This window comes from Barbus barbus, assembly GCF_936440315.1.
Source record: "Barbus barbus genome assembly, chromosome: 22".
NCBI classification, from domain to species: Eukaryota; Metazoa; Chordata; class Actinopteri; order Cypriniformes; family Cyprinidae; genus Barbus; species Barbus barbus.
The window spans coordinates 19937271-19958103 of record NC_136750.1 but is presented as its reverse complement, the minus strand read 5'-3'; the positions used below and the strand labels follow the sequence as shown (position 1 = coordinate 19958103).

The window sequence follows — 20833 nt, the reverse complement described above, 5'->3', positions numbered from 1 at the left end:
CTTAGCCTATAAGTCCCCCGGCACCATGCAGTTTCAATAACACTATAGTTTATTTTTAAACAGACACTGAATATAGATGAAAAGGCTCGAGGCCATTCCCTTTTTCCGTTTCTGTTCATGCACTCTTTTAATTTATGATATTTCTTATGATTTCCATAAAATGTTCCCTTTCAAAACAAAATAAATGGTAAGTTGTGTACAAAATAAATAATCCGTTTTAACTACTTCCTTTTTCTTTGGTAAGTGCATGAGTTAATTTCTATAGGTTTTGACACAGTGGTCCAGTCAGACGTTGACATTCGTGCACGAGCTCGTTGTAGTGTGACGGTGGCCTTTGACCGGTTTGTAAATACTTAACATTATAAGCGTTTCTCTAAACGACTTGGCCTAGATCATTTCTTCTCTTCGTTTTATAAACATTAGGTTTGGTTCAAGAGACTTAATCAGATGACGACTCCTTTCTCCGATTTGTTTTTTTTTTTGTTTGTTTTTTGTTTTTGCAATTTCTTTCTTTTTATTTTGAAGTTGTTGGTATTTGTATTTATTAGGTTTTGGTTCGATTTAAAAAAGCATGCAACAAAACATATTCACCGTTATGCTATAGAGAAAACATTTTTTTAAAAGCATTCAACAACACACAGCCTACCCCTTTTCGTAGCCTACATACAGCATTTAGTTTACTACTACTACTAGGTTGGATAATCTAAAGTCTTCCTAAATGTCACGCACGCCCCTGCACACACTGGCAGACAAGCAATCACTTTCATGTGTTAAAAGATCACGTGGTGAACTTTAAACGTCTCCAGGCCTCAATGACAGCACTGACTGTCGTCCCCATTGGTCCCGAAGGCAAATAGTTAATGTAAATATGCTGGCGCTAAGTGGGAGTGCCTCGCCATTAGTTTAGCTGTCACTTGAGCGCTGTCGAATGTCTTCAGTGGTTGTGTCGTTGAGGTCCGCACTAGCATGTGGTCACCCTCCGCGCGCACCTCAACACTAGTCGAGGGAGAGCCGAGTACGATGCAAGTCCACGCGCTCTAACAGGCCTGAGAGAAAATCGCTAAACAAGCGCTCGTGGACATTTGATATCAGATCGGCGCGATTCCAAGGCGTCTGATTACCAGAACGCTCTAATAGAGGACAGATAGAGCGCATTTATCCAAAGGACTCGAAGGTTTCAAATACGCGTTTTCCTCCACAGATAAAAGGCACTTCGCGTTCTTCTGAAAAAAAGGTGAGATTTGTTTATGTTTGCAGTGTAAATTCTTGTTTATTAAGGCTAACTGTTCAGAGGCAAAAAAAAAAAAAAAAGCCTAATCGCGAGGAGCTGCGATAATAACCAAACACTGTCTGTAGCTTTATCCACAATTTGTCCAAAAGCATAGCCTACTGCTTTGTTTTAAACATTATAAATAAACTACATGCGTAGGCTATTAAAAGACGGGATATAAATATGTGCAATCTATTTTTATAATGTCTATAGCTATAAAATCAATTATAGTCTACTTGATGCGCATTTTAAGTTTTACTTCAATTGAAAATACAAAAATGTAATCGTAAGATCTAAGATGTTTTCATTTAGATCAGCTAAATGAATAAATGTAAAGATGTAAAGCACATCTTTAGTAGGCTAATTACTATTAAAGCGGCTTAAAGCTTCTTACACCTTTGTTAAGATCTTTGGCAAGGCTCAAGGAATAATTTCCTTCCGCTTTTCCCTCTATAATCCCTGGTGTTGACACAACACTTGTTTGCATTTTCTAAACCGTCTTTTGTGTTTGTCCAACACAAAAAGGAAACTTGTATTGTAAACAAACTGTAAATAAATAAAAATGGGCTAAGTTGAATTTCGTAGAAGTTAATAGCTTACCACTATACGGCCATCTCGGTAGCCTATATTCACAAACATCTTTAGACAGATTTTTCTTTTTCAATATTAATGGTGGCCATCGAGGCATAAAATATTATTTTTCTGCTTCTTCTCATTAGGCTATTATTAGGCCTATTGTTATTACATTTGATCTTTTTACAATTCTGTAAAATAAGACAATAATAGGCTAGTCGTTTTTTGTTTCAGTTTGTAAATCAGTATACACAATAGTGTACTTAAAAATATTCCCTCTATCCATCTTCGCATATTTCCAGGAATGGAATCCATCCCAAATCAGCTGCCGGCTGGAAGAGACTCCAGCTGTTCGCCGAACTCTAAACAAGACTTGCCGTCTTACTCTGGGCCAACACTTAAGCCGAACCAAGTCAGTGAGACCTCTTTATATGGAATACCGATCGTTTCACTAGTCATAGACGGTCAAGAGAGACTTTGCCTAGCCCAAATATCCAACACTCTCCTGAAGAACTACAGCTATAACGAAATCCACAACCGGCGCGTGGCTCTGGGCATCACTTGTGTGCAGTGCACTCCGGTCCAGCTGGAGATTCTCAGGCGCGCAGGGGCTATGCCTATTTCCTCGAGACGCTGCGGGATGATTACAAAGCGCGAGGCCGAGAGGCTCTGCAAGTCGTTTCTGGGCGCCCACAACCCGCCGAAATTACCAGAAAATTTCGCTTTTGACGTGTCGCACGAATGCGCGTGGGGCAGCCGGGGCAATTTCATCCCGGCCAGATACAACAGCTCGAGAGCGAAGTGCATTAAGTGTTCGTTCTGCAACATGTATTTCTCTCCAAACAAGTTCATTTTTCACTCTCATCGCACGCCGGAGTCCAAATACACGCAACCCGACGCAGCAAACTTCAATTCGTGGAGAAGACACTTAAAACTAAGCGATAAAAACTCACCGGACGACGTGTCCCATGCCTGGGAAGACGTCAAAGCCATGTTTAACGGTGGCAGCCGCAAGAGGACGCTGCCAATCGGTGGGTCTGACAGTTCGTCCTCGCATAGTACACAAGCACCGAGAGGTCAGACCCAGGGGGAACGGTCTGAGGTGCCCCACAAAACTCTCCGATGTGAGGATGACAGGGGGAGCGTGACTATGCCAAGCAGCATACGCAGTTACCCCGTTATTCCGGTGCCCAGTAAGAGTTTTGGGATGTTACAGAAAATTCCACCACCGCTCTTTCCACATCCATACGGTTTCCCGGCGTTTGGATTGTGTCAGAAGAAGGATGACGGTGTGGTGATGGGAGAGCCAAACAAAACAAACCTGTCAGGTGTGTTCTGGCCGAGCGCGAAGGACAGTGCCTATCCCTCCTTTCCGATGTTTTGGCCTACAACAGGCAGCTTGGCCATGCCAACATACCACCATGCCCAGCCTAAACCTCCACCTGACGTGTTGTGCACCAGACATAATGAGCTAGACGTGTCAGAGCAAAGTGACCGAAGCACGAGCACCCCTAAAGACAGTGTACTTGATAACGAACGGTGTTCCAGCACCCAGTCTACCAGAAACGAGGAGGATAAATCTGGGGATGAGAGCAGGTCTATAGAAGGCGTGCCAGTCACCCCAAGAAAAATAAGCTACATATCTGCATTCAGGCCGGTTGTTAAAGATGTTGAGAGTATCGCGAAACTATACGGAAACAGGGGTTCCTATTCTGGTCCTCGATCAGGTTATATGTCACCAGATATCTTGAGTGAAAGTTCTAGTTATAGATCGGTGTCTCCGGACGTGGACAGCGTGGACGATCCGGATGTGGATGTGGAGTCACATAAAGTGCACGAGGACGAGGAGTGTTTGCAGCTGACTGTGGATGACCGGCGGAGTCCTCACGGTTTGACCTTAGCGCAAAGTGACGGGGTTAAAGGTCAAGACCAAGACAATAGCCAAATGCACACCATGAGTGATCTACACACGACGAATTCAAGTGAAACGCGGTCGTCTGATTTGGAGAGTCACGGCAGTAAACACACGACGCGCTTTGAAGTGAGTAACTAAATACAGAACCATGCGTAATTCCTGCAATCTTGTATTAATTCTTTTCTCATTATTTAAAAAAATCAGGGTTAGGTAGCCTATTAAACGGCTTGATTTTCATGAAATTGTTCATTGTTATATTTGTTCTAAACATTATATTTAATCTCTATTATTTTAAAATATAAAGAAATATAAATATATATGTAAAGTTGCCCGTTGTAAAAAACCGTCAGAAAAGTAGAATTAAGGAAATGTCTTTTTTTTAAATAATTTAATGCATTTATTTTTCCCTTCAATTATAAGTAAATCTTTTCGATTTATTTTTAATTTTATTAAGTGTGTTTTATTCTAATCTAATTGATATAATTCGGCTAATTGTTGTTAATGTTTTAAAATAAGTAAGGTGAATGCATCCAGATTTTTGGGATAATTGTCGCGCAGCTTTTAAAGCTTACTGATTAATTAAGGAAATTTGTTGTGAGTGGATATGGCTCTTCATAATCTTAGTTCTTTAAAAATGTAATTAGATCAAAATAGCGCACTTTCCACTCATATTCTACTAATCGCATTCAAATAGAAAATGCAACATTAGATAATTGCGAATAATTGTCTTCTCAATTTTACAGGTCTATGCGCGTGAAAAAGACGAGCACGTGCATCAAATGAGCACATCTTATTTTGGTTCAACGACCACTTACCAACGCGAACCGAGTGGTAGGCCTATTTTCATTCATGTGGATTTTTCTTTCTACATATTTTTAGAATACAAAGTTCTTATTATCATATCGCATTTGTAACATAAATATATATATATGCTTATAGTTAAAGACGTGCATGAAGAAGAACCTTCATCTACAGTGGAAGAGATGGAACCCAAAAATAATCAGGATCAAACCAACATCAATGAGGAGCACCTGAAAGAACCAAATGATGGTGCTTACCGTTAACTGGACCTCCTAATATTCAACTCTAGTCTGTTGCTTTGCTTCATATGTATTTGTTGTGTGTGCAGATGAGGAATCAATGCGCAAGGACACTGGCAGCAGGGTCTCCTTAATTGAGAAAAACATAGAGAACATGGCCAAAGGTAAACAAAACGAGATGTGCTGCATTTAGAAGAGCTGAAAAGAAAAAGATTAGTTGCAATTGATTTTAAGAAATTATGGTTTCCATAACAATAGCATTACAATTTCGTTTATTTTGGTAATAAAACTATTAATCGTTTTGTAATACAAAGTCATTTTAAAACATTATCATGAGTGGCTTCTTTTTTTATTTTAACAGAGGAATTGCAGAAACAACTTGTGGAACAAGTTGAGCTTAGAAAAAAATTGGAGCGTGAATTCCAGAATCTAAAAGGTAGGTTATGTTAAAATGCTTTCTAATGTATTATTTAAGCTTTACTAAACACATACAGAAATATCAGATCGTTAATTAATTCTCTGATGTTTATTTATAGGTTGTTACAAACTTACAATAGCTTGAATTTAAGTCATTCTAAATTTACTTCGATATTTTGATATTTTTATTTCCAAGAACTGAAACTGGGAAAACAATAAAAATACTGTTTGATTATAATACATTTTTGATGGATGGATACAAATGCATTACAAATTGCATCTGCCTGTAAAATGCTGATTAATAGTTGGTTTAAAATTAAATACTAATAGCTACATAAATTACAGTTAAAAATTATATTGTCCTGTGTAAATAGGAGGGAGTCTTGCAAGAGATGCAACAAAGAGTCCACCTATCAACAAAGATCAGCAGCTGGAAATAGACGGGCACCACATAAAAAAATCTGCCAAAATTCATGAAAGTGAAAAGATTTAGCAGTCATTTGGTTGAATGTTATGCTCCTTATGGATAGATACAATTGGTTGGATCTTTTTTTAAATTGAGAATGAATAGTACAGAAAATAGTGAACTACTGCAAAAGAAACAAAATACATAAGCACATGATAAAGTTTAGCATGACAATGATTTAAACACAGGAAAAATGAATATTGGAGAGGCTGATGAAAACTGATTCTTACAACGACAACATTTAAATGTCATGACTACACAATTTTAAAATGTATTGTAAATGGTATATTTCTGTGTTGATTTTTAGACATAAACATACACATAACAAACAAATCATTTTAAGTTTCAGTGCTTTAAACTTAAAAGCAGTCAAAATAATTAGGGTCTGAATATTTTTGCAAAGCACTATATCATTTTTTATTTTGTATATAGTGATAACCATAAATGTGCTATGATATTTAATTTACTTCACATTTTTTTCTTAGACAGTTTTCAAGACCAAATGAAAAGAGAGTTCTCATACAGAGAGGAAATGGTGCAGCAACTCCAGATTGTTCGAGGTAAGCGTTTGACTTCACATGACAAGTTCTGGCTTTCTATTTAATAGAACAACAAAACACTAATCAGAACTGATCACATTCTTTTAGGACTTTTTCTGGTCCTTTCTGGAGTTTGTTCAGTCCTTATGACTGTTTTACGTGCTACTAAGCATTAGGTTTATGCACTTTCATTGTTGCAGGGCATAGACAGGGATCTAGTTGTTTTTATCAACTTCTGAAACACGTACACTTGAATGGCAAAAAATCCCATGCACAAACCAACCAGTTTAGATGAGGGGAAAAACTAGTTTTCCACACCTGAGATATCCTTTGTCTCTCCTGCGCAGACACTTTGTGCAGCGAATTGGACCATGAGAGAGAGACACGTTATGCTATTCAGCAGAAGTTAAAAGGTAATTGATTCTAGCAAAGGCAAGTGTTCAGGATGACTAAAGGACTTGAAAAAAAATCCTTGGAAAACACATTATGACAGTATTCAAAAGTGTGACCTTGAATAATTTTGATAACCCAAGCCAGCTAGATGTTCATTTGTAGACAGTTTCTATATTATTTTAGACTTGAGCCACACCGCAGTTTATTATAGCAGTTATTGTCCTAGAACACACTGTTTCTCTCTGTACACACATCAACACATATAATCATATGCCGCTTTTGTTTTAAATGATTCATTCACTTTTTTCCCAGAAGCTCACGACGCACTACACCATTTCTCGTGTAAGATGCTGACTCCCCGTCACTGCGCTGGGACCTGCACCTTCAAACCTCCTCTTCTACCGCCTTGATGGACACCTATTGAATAAATAAGTGTTCTTTAGAAATACTGCTGTGTCAAATAAAACTTTACTTTTTTCCCTCTGCAAAACACTGTCAACCTTTAGACCTGGAATAAGCAAGTGTGTACTGTAGTATTTTAGCTCTTACACTGTAATGAAGTCATTTTCATTTGCAAAAGAGTGTTTTCAGAGTCACTGTATGTACTGTATAATTTATATAAAGTTCTAGAAAACTGCATTATAAAAAAAATTGACGTCCCACTTAAAAAGATTATCATCAGCTGTAGAAATCACTGGTATTAAGTGGCTATGTGCAATGCATATATTTGTTATGTATCCTGTGATACCCTTTTTTGTTAGTGATAGGTTAGGATATTTTGTTAAATTAGATGCAACAACAATTAATGTTTTTGTATATTTGATTTATTCCATGCCCATGTTGGTTGTTTATTCTCATATTTGTATGTAAAGCACTTTAAATTGGCAGCCCTAACTACTGAAATGTGGATTAAATGATCCTGTTTGTTTGAGACCCGGTCTTCATTTAATCAATTTATATAAGTGAACTACATTTGCATTTGTGTAAATCCCAAAGAACAACATGACATTGATATCAAAATCGGAGTTTGAATATACCTGTGCATATTTCCATGAAATAACTGTATCATGACAGTTTTGATCATTGCAGAAATCTAAGAAGGTTGTTAAAAATATAGTATTAAATTGCACTGTAGTTTGCTTTTTTTTTTTTGTATATACTGTAGTGTAGCATATAAATATTGATGGGGTGGATGTATGATTCTCACTCCCTTATCAGACATAATAATTTTTGGTTTATTGATGAGCTGAATATATTTACTAACGATTATTATTATATAATCAATAATCAATTTTTTTTCCATTTATTATGTCTTTTGAGCTTATATTTAGCGTCTGAAAGAGGATTGCGATACTCATACTCTAATGCTATACTTCATTTATTGATAAAAATAATGAAGTATTACTTGTAAACCAGACATAGTTTTTCAGTTCTCATCGTTTTTTTTTTAATGCTTATATAAGCAGCATGAGACGTGGTGTGCCTACATCTAAAGGCCATATGGGTCACAAAGGTTCATGACGCACTACGTGTATCCACTAACACACATTTGTTTTTAGCATAGTAACTGATTTTACTGCTACTTTAGTTTCTATCTCCATGTATTCTTTCAGCTGGTTCATGACAACTTTGAAGATGAGAAGGTGCTGTTTGGCTGTTCAGCTTCCACAGAGCGAGTATTCATGGACAACATCACAAGTAATGAGACCCCACTTTTACCAACTCCTGAAACTTCGGCTAAAAATAAATGTTCTGTCCTCATAATTACTAATATTATGTAGTCAGCTGTATAGGTTTCTAGAACCTTGCTATTTTTTAATCTTATTAGCTAGGTAACATAAATTTAATTTAGGAATTATGCCTAAATTGGCTATCTATATTGCTGATTTCTGCTTGTAGAAATGGTTAGGGTTAGGAAGACTTTATCTCTGACTCTACTGTATATTCAACAAGCTGTTTTCCCCCAAAAATAAACATATTGCCATATTCACTGGTTTAGCAATTAAAGTTTTTGCCATCATACAGCACAAATAAGCAGAATTATCATCATAATGGCTTTGTTCTGACACAATGAAAAACCAAAATAAAAATATTTGATGATAATAAAAATAAAAGAAACTGGATAAAATAATAAATCTTTATGCCCTCCTGAGGCCACAAGAAAAAGAAAGCGTCCATTAAGAGACGGAATTACAATAAAAGGTGTGCGTCTGCCATCTAGTGGACACCTTTTTCATTGACTCGAAATAGGATTCAACACGTGTTATAACAAATATTTTCAAATCCGAAATATGCGTTGCTGTATAAAGCTGAAACTCAAGTAGTCGATGTTTGATTCACCTTACACACATATTGACTTAACATTTATTTATTTGTTTGTTTGTTTAGGCTGAAATGTTACAAATAAAACGTATCGTTTACGATTTGATTAGAGGTAAGTTATAAACTCACATATCCGTGTTTATTTTTATTCATCAAAACCAGCCAAAAGATGTAGGCTAAATGATTTTAATAGCATTGTTTAATGTAAATGCAAATTATATTTGGTTTTGATTTTGAAAGATGGATCATGGTTGTAAAAACTGCACGTTGTTACAAAATTACAACATGGCATAATCCCCGAACTTTATTTATTTAATATCTGTTCTTTTTAACGATCCGTTCGAAAGAACCGATTTGTGGAAATGACTCGGACGTCCCATCACTGGTCACCTAACAAAGCTGAATGCAAAATGCATCCGATTATCTGGAAAGAATGTACCGTTACCTTTTTGTTTAATCAATACAACAACAGATTTATGAATTGTATAAATGGATCAATCTCGTCTGGTTACAGGGGATCTGATGTATGATGACATTGACAGTGTGAAATCACGAAATCCGGATTCCTGCACATTTGAACCTGGTCCTGGTCACGTGCCAAGGCTTCGATCACGCCTGCGCCAGAGAAACAAGATGGCGGAGAGTGCGGAATTGAAGGTAAAGTGTAACCCGCAAATTACTTTCAATACAAGACCTGTTCGGCAATGTTTTTCGTCTGACCTGTTCCTGCGATTTACTTTTGAACGAGGCGCTGTTCCGTATTTGATTTAAACGCGCTTTATGAGCAGTTTAGAGCCCGGTTAAAGGAACAGTGTTATTGTTGTGATGGATCCAGCTAGCTGCCAGCTAACCCGCACAGCTGTCTGCCTGCTCGTGTGAAATTAGCTCTCTTCCATCTGAATTAAGATATTGATATTGCTAACTGTTCTTTTAACGTTTAAATGAAGTGATTACATGGTCAGAGTCAGAGGAGTCGGTCGTAAGTGTGAAGCAGCATGTGGGTGGCGCGTAGGCTGCTAACAGCCTGGAGATTCGGTACTTTGACAGTTATGACTTCTGTTTACCTGATGCATTTATAAAAACAGACAACTGCTCAGTCTCATGATCTAGATATCTGACAACCAAGAGTCAATTTTGGGCATCATAGACACGTTTGAACCTTTGAGTCGAGTATGTGACGTCCAAAAATGCGGTCTGTTTACATCGCACTAGATTTTGATGCAAACAATCGACCACGGCCTGTTTCTTTTAGTGTCACTGTGATTTAGTAGGAAGTTTGCTTAAAGTAGGTGTATGTTTAGCTGGTGTTTACGTAGGTGATGACAGTATATGAAACCTTTTGTCATTGTTGTTTATTTTGATGAGAATGTTTGATTGTCACACCTATGTTTGCTAGTCATATTAAAATTCCTTTGGTCAGCTATTTGCTGTTTTACTATAATGTTACTGCTTATGGAGAGGAACATGTAGACCTCTACTGGCTCTGATTTTGTCGCTTAATATACTGTCAAAAGTAGTTGTTAATTTTAAAGAGTTATGGATCAGACCATTTACCAACAATCTTTTCCAAAAAGAGAAGAGGAGGCATGATAACATGCTCCCTATGCAGTAGATTTTTCTTTTTCACAGAATTGTAGCTTTATTTGGCAATGACACATTGTACCATGATACTCTTGTTGGCAGTAACAAAACATCTATTTTGCAGAGAGCAAAATGACCTTTGCTGATAATCCAAAGAACTTGTGTTATTGTTGTAAAACTGCTGTTATATTTTGAGCTGTGTATTTTGGATTTGTTATCATAGGAGGCATTTCTTGTTGTTTTTGCAAACAATGAGCCAAAGATTTTGTTGGAGTACCCACCTGCTACACAAGGACATTTTGCTGCCAGAATGTAAATATAAATATTTGGTATGCTAACAGACAGCATTGGCATTACAGATTGAAAATAGTTTAAATTTGAATTGCGATTAAAATAATATGAAGTGTGAACTGAAAGTGAAGTGTAAAATGATCAAATAATGACATTCTCAGATGACATATTTTTGCCTTTTTACTCCTGAGTGTTTTATTTATTTTTTGTTCAATGACAGAACCTTTTGTCACACCACTGTCTGAAATGACTCATCTAATAAAATCTTATTCTAAGATGATGATCAAATGTACACCTTTTGTAGTACTTCTAGTTATAGTATGTTATTGTGAAATTTTAATACAAACCTGCAATGTTTGAATTATTAATCTAAACAAAAAGCTAATAGTTTAAACCCCTTCCTTCATGAAACAGTGGTGATTTTAAACATGAATTAAAAAGCAATTTTCTAAATTGTTGGCAGTGTGGAGGGTAGGTCATTACCAATACTTCAGCTTAATTTGAATTAATTATCAATTATAGTTTGATTTATTTCATTGTTATTGAGCATCAGTGCATTTGTGGGTTATGCAGGAAGGAAGCCTGCTCTATGCAGGTACCAAAATTACGTCCTTTCAGAGAAGTGCTTCCTATGGTTAGGTTATGCCTTTATCATAACTGAGTCAGGGCTTATGATAACCACACTCATTGAAACTAAATCAGTAACCTTAATGTTAATTCAAGCAGTTGTTTTATTAAATTCACCTTTTCTGAGAAGTGTACTATTCGGATTGTTCTTAATTCAGAGATCAGACCATAGAACAGAGCCTGCTATTGTTTTGCTTTGATGTTTTTGGAAGTGGTGCTGGAATTATCTTAGGGCCTAAAGAGAGATTCTGTCATCATTTACTCACCCTCATGTTGTTCTAAACCTGTATGCTGTTTGTCTTTTATGGTGCACAAAAGAGAAATTCTGAAGTCTGTGCTAGTCACTCTTTGTAATGAATGGGTACTAAAGCTTTCTTGATTAAATTTCTGTTAGTTTTTTTCATGGTAATAAACAGGAAAATAACACTTTTAATGTTACAAAGTTATTCACTTATGAAATTAATACAATTTCAGCTGCAAAGTATACTTGAAAAGGCAATAGTGTCATTATTCATCTCCTTTTTTTCTCAAAGTTGATTCAGTTTAGCTCAATAACTGTCAGTGTTGCAAAGTTCATTAATCATGAAATAAACTCAGTTCAACTATAAAGCAGATCTATCAGATTACGTTTTTTTTCCGTTTTAATTTTTCTGGACTCCTTTTTAATGGTTAGATTAAATTGTATTAATCAAAATGCATGTCTAGCTAATTAAAATCATGAAACTTGGATAATTTAACATCAGTTTATTAGAAGTTTAACAAAAATGACATGTTTAGGGCCCTATGAAATTTTTTCCAACCTTATGTTTTATGGTTATCAAATAACATGTGCATATCTAATTGTTTGAAAGCATTAAAACAAGTTTGATTTATTCTTACAATAGCCCTATGATTTTTTTTCCTCAGAAATTCTGTGTTGTGTATTGCAAATTTTAATTCATTTCATTTATCTTTTAATTAATGAAAATTAAACATTTAATTTTTTTGGAAAATAAAGGGGATTTAATATTACAATTTAAAACATTGAAGAAATATTGTATGATTACTCCTTAAAAACTAACGTGAGTTTCCATGAGTGGCCTAATGGATAGAGAGTTGGGCTTGTAACCTGAAGGTCGTGGGTTCGAGTCTCAGGTCCGGCAGGGATTGTAGGTGGGGGAGTGAATAACCAATGACGCTTTTCCACTGCATGGTACGACTCTGCTCGGTTCAGAACGGCACGGAACGGCTCAGTTCGGCTCGGTTTGAGTTTCCATTGCAGTTTAGTACCGCTTTAGAGTGGGTGGGATTATTCACGTGTCGTTATAGTTGCGCCGCCTCTACTGCCTTGACTCCTGAAAAAAAAATTAATTCCGCGTCGCTCCATCAAACTCTCGCTGGATCCGCTCCTCGGCTATCACGAGAGGACAGTCTGTACTTCCTCAACAGACAACGAAACTGTTGCTTGTTAAAAAAGGTGCGCCCATTCAAAACAGTTGCGTTCGATCCTTGTCTGGCTGTGCTGATTTAAATCTAGCGGGTCTGTTGTGTCTCGTGCCGCAAGTTCAATGACGCAGGCAGAGATGATTCTCTCCAGCCAATCAGTGACCAGCAGAGTTTACACGTCACGTTTTAGTAACGGTACGGCTCGCTTGGAACCTCGGCCAAGGTGGTACTAAAAAAGTACCAGGTACTGTACCCAGTGGAAAACCCCTCAAAAGTGTGCCGTACTGAACTGTACCGTGCCGTACTATGCAGTGGAAAAGCGCCACAACACTCTCTCCACCCTCAATACCATGACTTAGGTGAGACCCTTAAGCAAGGCACCGAACCCCCAACTGCTCCCCGGGTGCCGCAGCAATGGCTGCCCACTGCTCCGGGTGTATGTTCACTACTGTGTGTATACTTGGATGGGTTAAATACAGAGCACAAATTCCGAGTATGGGTCACCATACTTGGCCACACACCACTTCCCCTTCCCTTTCATCATGACAGTAAAATAGGGCATTTTAAGTCAATCTACTGCAGTATTTCCTTTCTGTCATTAGAAAATGTGGTTTACACCCAGTCATGCATGAAAAAAAGAAAAAATTTGTGAGGTTTAGTATTCCTTCGAATCACATGACGATGCCTGCTTGCTGCTTGACAGATTTTCAAGAGTTGTGACAGGTTGTGGGGTATTTATTTGCTTTTAGAAGTGTGAAAGATAAACGTTCTGAAACCATGCTGGCTATGATTTTCCAGAAAGATCAGGTTTTCCCATGGGTTCTTCTTGAATCACCAAACGTCTTGATCTCTTCTAGGTTTACACTGGGGGGCGTTCCTCACTACAATAGGACGAGAGCAAGAGTCTCATCGTTTGTGTTCACCGGCAGTGAAGCCGTTTATTTGTGTTGGGAGGTGGGGTGGGTGGAAATTAATAAAGAGTGTTTGTGTCAGTATTGGTGTGAACAGTCCAGTTGGCACTTGGCAGTAAACTGGGGAGGGTACTTTGGTCTCTCCGAGATGGAGAAATATGAGCCTCTGCTGGTCTGCGGTTCTGTTGATTTCCCTGGAGCTGGGCTCCACTGCTTTTGTTATGAAAGCTCACTGGCCCAGGCTCAAGCTTGATCTTCCCTTCCCCCACTATCGCACCCTCTTCACCTCTCTACTTGTCCATAGATTTTAATAGAATCCAAATGCCGGTACCACCAACACAGCCCTTTATAGTCTCAGAATATCCAAGAACGACAGGGGAGGTAAAGTCTGCATATGAGAAGTGGCTTTGATCCCACACATGTAGGTGTTAACGTTTACACATGTGGTCAAACGCCGTACACGAGGGCCGTCACAATTAAAGGTCTGCGTCACAAACAAAACAACACTAAGCAAATGTTGCAACCTAAAAATCCTTTAAAAACCTGACTTGATCTGCATTTGGCAAACTGAACTGATTGTATTATCACTGACATGCCTTTTGGCCAGTATGACTATGTATGAATTATGGTATATAATGAACACTCATCCATGATAGAGCCTGAAGCTAATTTAGTGCTAGTTGGTCTACATTGTGTAGTAGCCGTATAAATCATAGGTCCTATCGAACAGACTTAATAGCCTCACATCAGAGATGGGCACTCAAGTTTAGGGCTGTCAAAATGACTGAAAAACTATTTGAATTTTCTACTTATATTCAAATTTAAAAGGCATAATTTCAGTTAGGGGGGAAAAAAGCTTTTGGCTTCTCTCCTGAGGCCACAAGAGGGTGCATCGAGCAAAATATTATGCACGTTTCTTCAAAGCGTAATAAAATAACAAGACTATCTTTGAAAAAAGTGCATAATGTTTAAAATGGTGTTTATAAACCATATATAATTAATAAAGTTGCTAAAACAATTAGAAAAAAAACAACACCATGCATGTACAGGTCCTTTTCAAAAAATTAGCATATTGTGATAAAGTTCATTATTTTCTGTAATGTACTGATAAACATTAGACTTTCATATATTTTAGATTCATTACAACACAACTGAAGTAGTTCAAGCCTTTTATTGTTTTAATATTGATGATTTTGGCATACAGCTCATGAAAACCCAAAATTCCTATCTCAAAAAATTAGCATATTTCATCCGACCAATAAAAGAAAAGTGTTTTTAATACAAAAAAAAAAAGTCAACCTTCAAATAATTATGTTCCAGGGCTCCAGACAAAAAAAATCGAGTAAGGAGCCATTGGCTCCTATAAAAGAAAAACTTAGGCGCCAAATTATTTTTTTAGGTGCCACAGAATAAAAGTGGTTTATTTTATTATTATCATTTTATTTTTCCCCCCTATTTTAACATTTCAATCATTTTGTCATGTGTTTGTCTTATCTTTTCTAGGCTTTATCAGCATTTTAATCCATCTTGTAGATGATCAGGTCGACCAGGGGACTAAGGTTCACTTAAAGTGTGAATTAAATGTCTTTTACAACTTGAAATATACAGTCACAAAGAATTGTTTGTTACACAGAATCTGTACCAATATCATGGACCATAAGCATCACTTGGCAACTGAGTGCAGTGCATCCTATAAATGTTACGTCTTTCACACATTCAGTCTGTTTTTCTTCATTAGTAAAATGCAATTTTATAGGAGGAGTTGAATCATGTACAACAGAATAAGTAAAAAAATATTAATATGCAAGAGCGCATAAATATAGCAAAACGCTGCTCTTTATAGTTATTTTTCTAGCTGACTGATGAGTTTATGGACACTGAGTGGTTATTCTGAGGTAAATGTATTACAATGCAATGTTTACAAGTTTTATACATTTCCTCAGTTGTACTATAGGCTTTCTTATTGCCTACCTTTTGATCATGTTCATTTCATACTATAGTAGTAAATCGAAATATATAATGGGTTCACTTGCTGCTTTAACTGAGGTGCTAAAGAGATCGCGCCTGAGCATTAAGTGCGATACTCTCCGCTCGCGCGATCCGGACGCATACACGGACCGTGTGGACGCGGGGTACTGGTGTTTATATTACCGAAAGTGTGCGCTTGTGGTCCGCGTTAAAGAGCACCCAAACCGCATCATTTGAATTTCGTAGCATTTTAAAGCTGATACTTTGTTTATTAAAAAGTAAGACAGCACAAAGCTTTTTGCGATTACTGGATGGCAAGTGCGCTTCAAATAACAGGAAGTCCATGCATTAACAGAACACAGCATATGGACTAAGATCTCGATAAGAAGATCGACCGGACAAGTGTAAATGCATCTGGTTGTTGAAACCACATATGGTAATTTTACTCTTCCCATAATATTAAAATAATAGACGTGTGAGAGCGTTTTATAGGCTAAATGGCATGTTATAGTCAGATATGACAGCGCAATGCAACAAGCATCACCGCGGATGAGTAGCGGAGTATTTCTTCAGCAAGCGACGCGCAAACTGAATGAACCTGAAAGTAAGCCGCAGACGCTCAACACACAATCTTCTTCATTAAAAGTAGCGAGACTAGCCTATCTTTCCAGTGCTGATGCCGCTCGCTCTCTTGATATTGAAATTAGCTGATAATTAATAAAATTATCCATTGCTTTCATTGACGTGAACTCCGTTATATTTGCATATGAAGCGGGAATTGAAGAACGGATTTATATCCGTTTTGCAAAGACACATTTATGTAGCCAAGTGTAAACGGGGAAACGTTTTAACAAATCATATAGATATCCGATCAGAGAAAATGCATGAAGTGACCAGGTGTAAACAGGCCCTTTCAGGTCTCTCACTGCGTTCAGCAGACTGTGTGCGGCAGAGACGAGGACTGTTTGAAACTCTTTTCAGTAAAACTTTGATGCGCATCGTCTTATGTAAGTTTAATACGTGAACATAACAAAAGATGTGAGCGCAAAACAATCGGGAAAAAAGTCCTTTCATGCAAATTATATATAGTCGCCAGTGGCGACCTCAGCAAAAACTTCACTCGCAAATTAATATTTTTGGTCGCAAATGCGACCATTTTAGTCGCAGTTTGGAGCCCTGTAGTTATGCACTCAATACTTGGTCGGGAATCCTTTTGCAGAAATGACTGCTTCAATGCGGCGTGGCATGGAGGCAATCAGCCTGTGGCACTGCTGAGGTGTTATGGAGGCCCAGGATGCTTCGATAGCGGCCTTAAGCTCATCCAGAGTGTTGGGTCTTGAGTCTCTCAACTTTCTCTTCACAATGTCCCACAGATTCTCTATGGGGTTCAGGTCAGGAAAGTTGGCAGGCCAATTGAGCACAGTAATACCATGGTCAGTAAACCATTTACCAGTGGTTTTGGCACTGTGAGCAGGTGCCAGGTCGTGCTGAAAAATGAAATCTTCATCTCCATAAAGCTTTTCAGCAGATGGAAGCATGAAGTGCTCCAAAATCTCCTGATAGCTAGCTGCATTGACCCTGCCCTTGATAAAACACAGTGGACCAACACCAGCAGCTGACATGGCACCCCAGACCATCACTGACTGTGGGTACTTGACACTGGACTTCAGGCATTTTGGCATTTCCCTCTCCCCAGTCTTCCTCCAGACTCTGGCACCTTGATTTCCGAATGACATGCAAAATTTGCTTTCATCCGAAAAAAGTACTTTGGACCACTGAGCAACAGTCCAGTGCTGCTTCTCTGTTCAAAAGTGGCTTGACCTGGGGAATGCGGCACCTGTAGCCCATTTCCTGCACACGCCTGTACACGGTGGCTCTGGATGTTTCTACTCCAGACTCAGTCCACTGCTTCCGCAGGTCCCCCAAGGTCTGGAATCGGTCCTTCTCCACAATCTTCCTCAGGGTCCGGTCACCTCTTCTCGTTGTGCTGCGTTTTCTGCCACACTTTTTCCTTCCCACAGACTTCCCACTGAGGTGCCTTGATACAGCACTCTGGGAACAGCCTATTCGTTCAGAAATGTCTTTCTGTGTCTTACCCTCTTGCTTGAGGGTGTCAATGATGGCCTTCTGGACAGCAGTCAGGTCGGCAGTCTTACCCATGATTGCGGTTTTGAGTAATGAACCAGGCTGGGAGTTTCAGGAATCTTTTGCAGGTGTTTAGAGTTAATTAGTTGATTCAGATGATTAGGTTAATAGCTCGTATAGAGAACCTTTTCATGATATGCTAATTTTTTGAGATAGGAATTTTGGGTTTTCATGAGCTGTATGCCAAAATCATCAATATTAAAACAATAAAAGGCTTGTACTACTTCAGTTGTGTTGTAATGAATCTAAAATATATGAAAGTCTAATGTTTATCAGTTTCTATTACAGAAAATAATGAACTTTATCACAATATGCAAATTTTTTGAAAAGGACCTGTATGTATAGTTTAATACAAAGGACCGAAAACCAATCACAAAGAGTAGGATACTTTCTTCATTTAGTCAAGTCACCTTTATTTATATAGCGCTTTTAACAATACAGATTGTGTCAAAGCACTTAACAGTATCAAATTGGAGGATAGAGTGTCAGTAATGTATAATAAGATTAAACACTTAATTTTCAGTTAAAGGCATTTCATTATTCAATTCAGTGATGTCATTGTCTAGCTCAGTTTAGTTTAAATAGTATCTGTGAAATCAAATTGACGATAATCGCTAGAATAAAAACTTGACATGCAGTGGGATGGGGAAAAACTGCATTAGTCTCGAGACATGTTTTTTAAAAGTTGAACTTGCATTAATTTTACATGGTTTTCTAAACATCTGTCTCTCTCTTGTGCGAGACGCGAGTGCAACGGTGATCGATGTCCCTCTTGAAAATGCGATAAATATGCATTCTGTGTGAACAGCTTGCTTTCAGTTTTAATGTAAATATCATCTCCAAACTGATGCTCTCGTTTTCCGCAATATTTTAAATGAACAACGTAGCAGCGCCACATCCAGTGGCTTCAGCTGGATAGGCTAACAAAATCATTAAAATGCAACGACGCTTAAATCGTCTTCGCATTTCGTGCGCCATTGATAAGGCTGCTTGACGCACACCTAAACTGTGGATAAAAAAAAAAAAAAAAGACAAATATTTGCAATTCAAATTTTTTTTGGACAGCCCTACTCCAGACTTTTTATTCAAGATTCAAGATTTTTATTTGTCACATACACAATTATACAGAGTATAACCAGCAGTGAAATGTAAGTCAGGTCCGCTCCAGGGACAGTGCAATTATATAGAATACAAAAAACACCGAATGTACATAAATATTAAGAAAAAGAAAAGTAGAAAAAAGAATGAAATAAAATAAAAAATATAAATATAAATGTGCAGGTCAGTATGTTTGTTGACTTAAATAGCAATATAGAAGGAATGTGCAAAAAGTTGTACAGGGTATTTACATAGCAGCAATACGAGGTAGAAAAAAAATTATGAACAACTTATTGATATAGTGATATTTACATGGAGTCGTGAGATGTACACTGATTGGCTTCATCACTCTGTCTCCTCTCCACCAGTAAGCTGGTTTGTGGTGGGCGTTCTGGCGCACTATGGCTGCCGTTGCATCATCCAGGTGGATGCTGCACACTGGTGGTGGACGAGGAGACACCACCCCTCACAATGTAGAGCGCTTTGAGTGCTTAGAAAAGCACTATATAAAATGTAATGAATTATTATTATTATTATTATTATTATTAGATGTTATGACACAGAGTTAGGGTTTAGGAGCCTGATGGCCTGGGGGAAGAAGCTCCTCCTAAGTCTCTCAGTTTTTGCCATCAGGCTACGGAAGCGCTTGCCAGATGGTAGCAAAGTGAATAGACGGTTGCCAGGGTGATTTGAGTCCTTGATGATTTTGACAGCTCTACTTTTGCAGCGTTTGAGGTAGATGTCCTGCAGAGAGGGGAGAGCAGACCCTGAGATGCGCTCAGCTAAGCGCACAACTCTCTGTAGTGCTTTGCAGTCCTGATTGGAGCTGTTACCATACCACAATGAGATGCAATCGAAGCGGCTGTAGAAGATGTTTAACTCGTCGGCCAGCAACGGATCAGCTCTCACCTCTGCGGAGGATTTGTTTCCAAAGGCACAGATGGTCCTCAGTCCCTGCCACATCCGTCGAGAGTCCTTGAGCTGGAAATGAGACTCAATTCTCTCTCTGTATCTGTGTTTGGCGGCTCTTACTGCGCGTCGGAGAGCATAGCACGATGCCTTGTACTCGCTCATATTCCCAGTCAGAAGAGCCTCATTGTAAGTGGCAGTGCGAGTGTTAACCGCAGCACGGATTGTTCTGTCCACCCACGGTTTCTGATTGGAGAAGGTCCTTATAGTTATTGTTTCTGTAGCTTGCTCGGTTAGCGTGTTTACAAAGCTTAATGCTACATCCATGAATTCGCTGACGTCAGATGAACTCGCCTGGAACATGTCCCAGTCGACGTCATCAAGAGGCGCCTGTAGCATAGCTTCTGAGTGGGAGGACCAGTGCGTCACTACTCTCTGCACCGGAGGATCCTGAACGAGCTTTTGTTTATATTCCGGTGTGAGGAAAATGGTGGCATGGTCTGATTTGCCAAAAGCCGGTAGTGAGTGGGCTTTGTAGGCATTCTTAAACTGAGAGTAGCAATGATCCAGTGTATTTGGTCCTCTAGTTGGACAGGATACATGTTGGTGAAAGTTCGGCATGACGGCAGGATGTTTGTTAATGTAGCCGCTGAGCACATCGTGAAGCTTAGACAAAGCCAAGCCAGTGTCTGCCTGTGGTGGAATGTAAACAGCAGTAACAATGATCGATGAAAACTCCCGGGGCAGATAAAATGGGCGGCAAATAATGGAAAGATGTTCCAGATGAGGCGAGCAGGAACGCGACAGAATGGAGATATTCCTGGGGTCACACCATTTCTTGTTGATTATGAAACACACTCCTCCACCCCTGGATTTATCGGCCTCTGCTGTTCTGTCCATCCGAAAAACAGAAAAGTTCTCACTCGGCATTACAGCAGTGTCC

General features: G+C 38.4%; 2 protein-coding genes across 2 annotated transcripts in view; both read left to right on the top strand.

Annotated features, from left to right (window-relative positions):
* Positions 1-2147: 2147 nt before the first annotated feature.
* Positions 2148-7023, top strand: LOC306888675 (SKI family transcriptional corepressor 1 homolog-B-like; the record flags this gene model as incomplete). Its single annotated transcript, XM_079447098.1, has 8 exons — positions 2148-3884; positions 4502-4589; positions 4698-4808; positions 4888-4962; positions 5160-5234; positions 6167-6241; positions 6568-6633; positions 6926-7023. 8 exons carry the CDS (start codon positions 2148-2150, stop codon positions 7021-7023), a joined length of 2325 nt encoding a protein of 774 aa, XP_079303224.1.
* A 2432-nt stretch (positions 7024-9455) lies between these two features.
* LOC306888771 (E3 SUMO-protein ligase PIAS1-like) overlaps positions 9456-20833 on the top strand; it is a 34140-nt gene continuing 22762 nt past the window's right edge. The window contains exon 1 of the mRNA XM_079447211.1: positions 9456-9592. Within this exon, the coding sequence (XP_079303337.1) occupies positions 9458-9592 (135 nt within the window). The 5' untranslated portion in view covers positions 9456-9457. The remainder of the gene's footprint in view (positions 9593-20833) is intronic.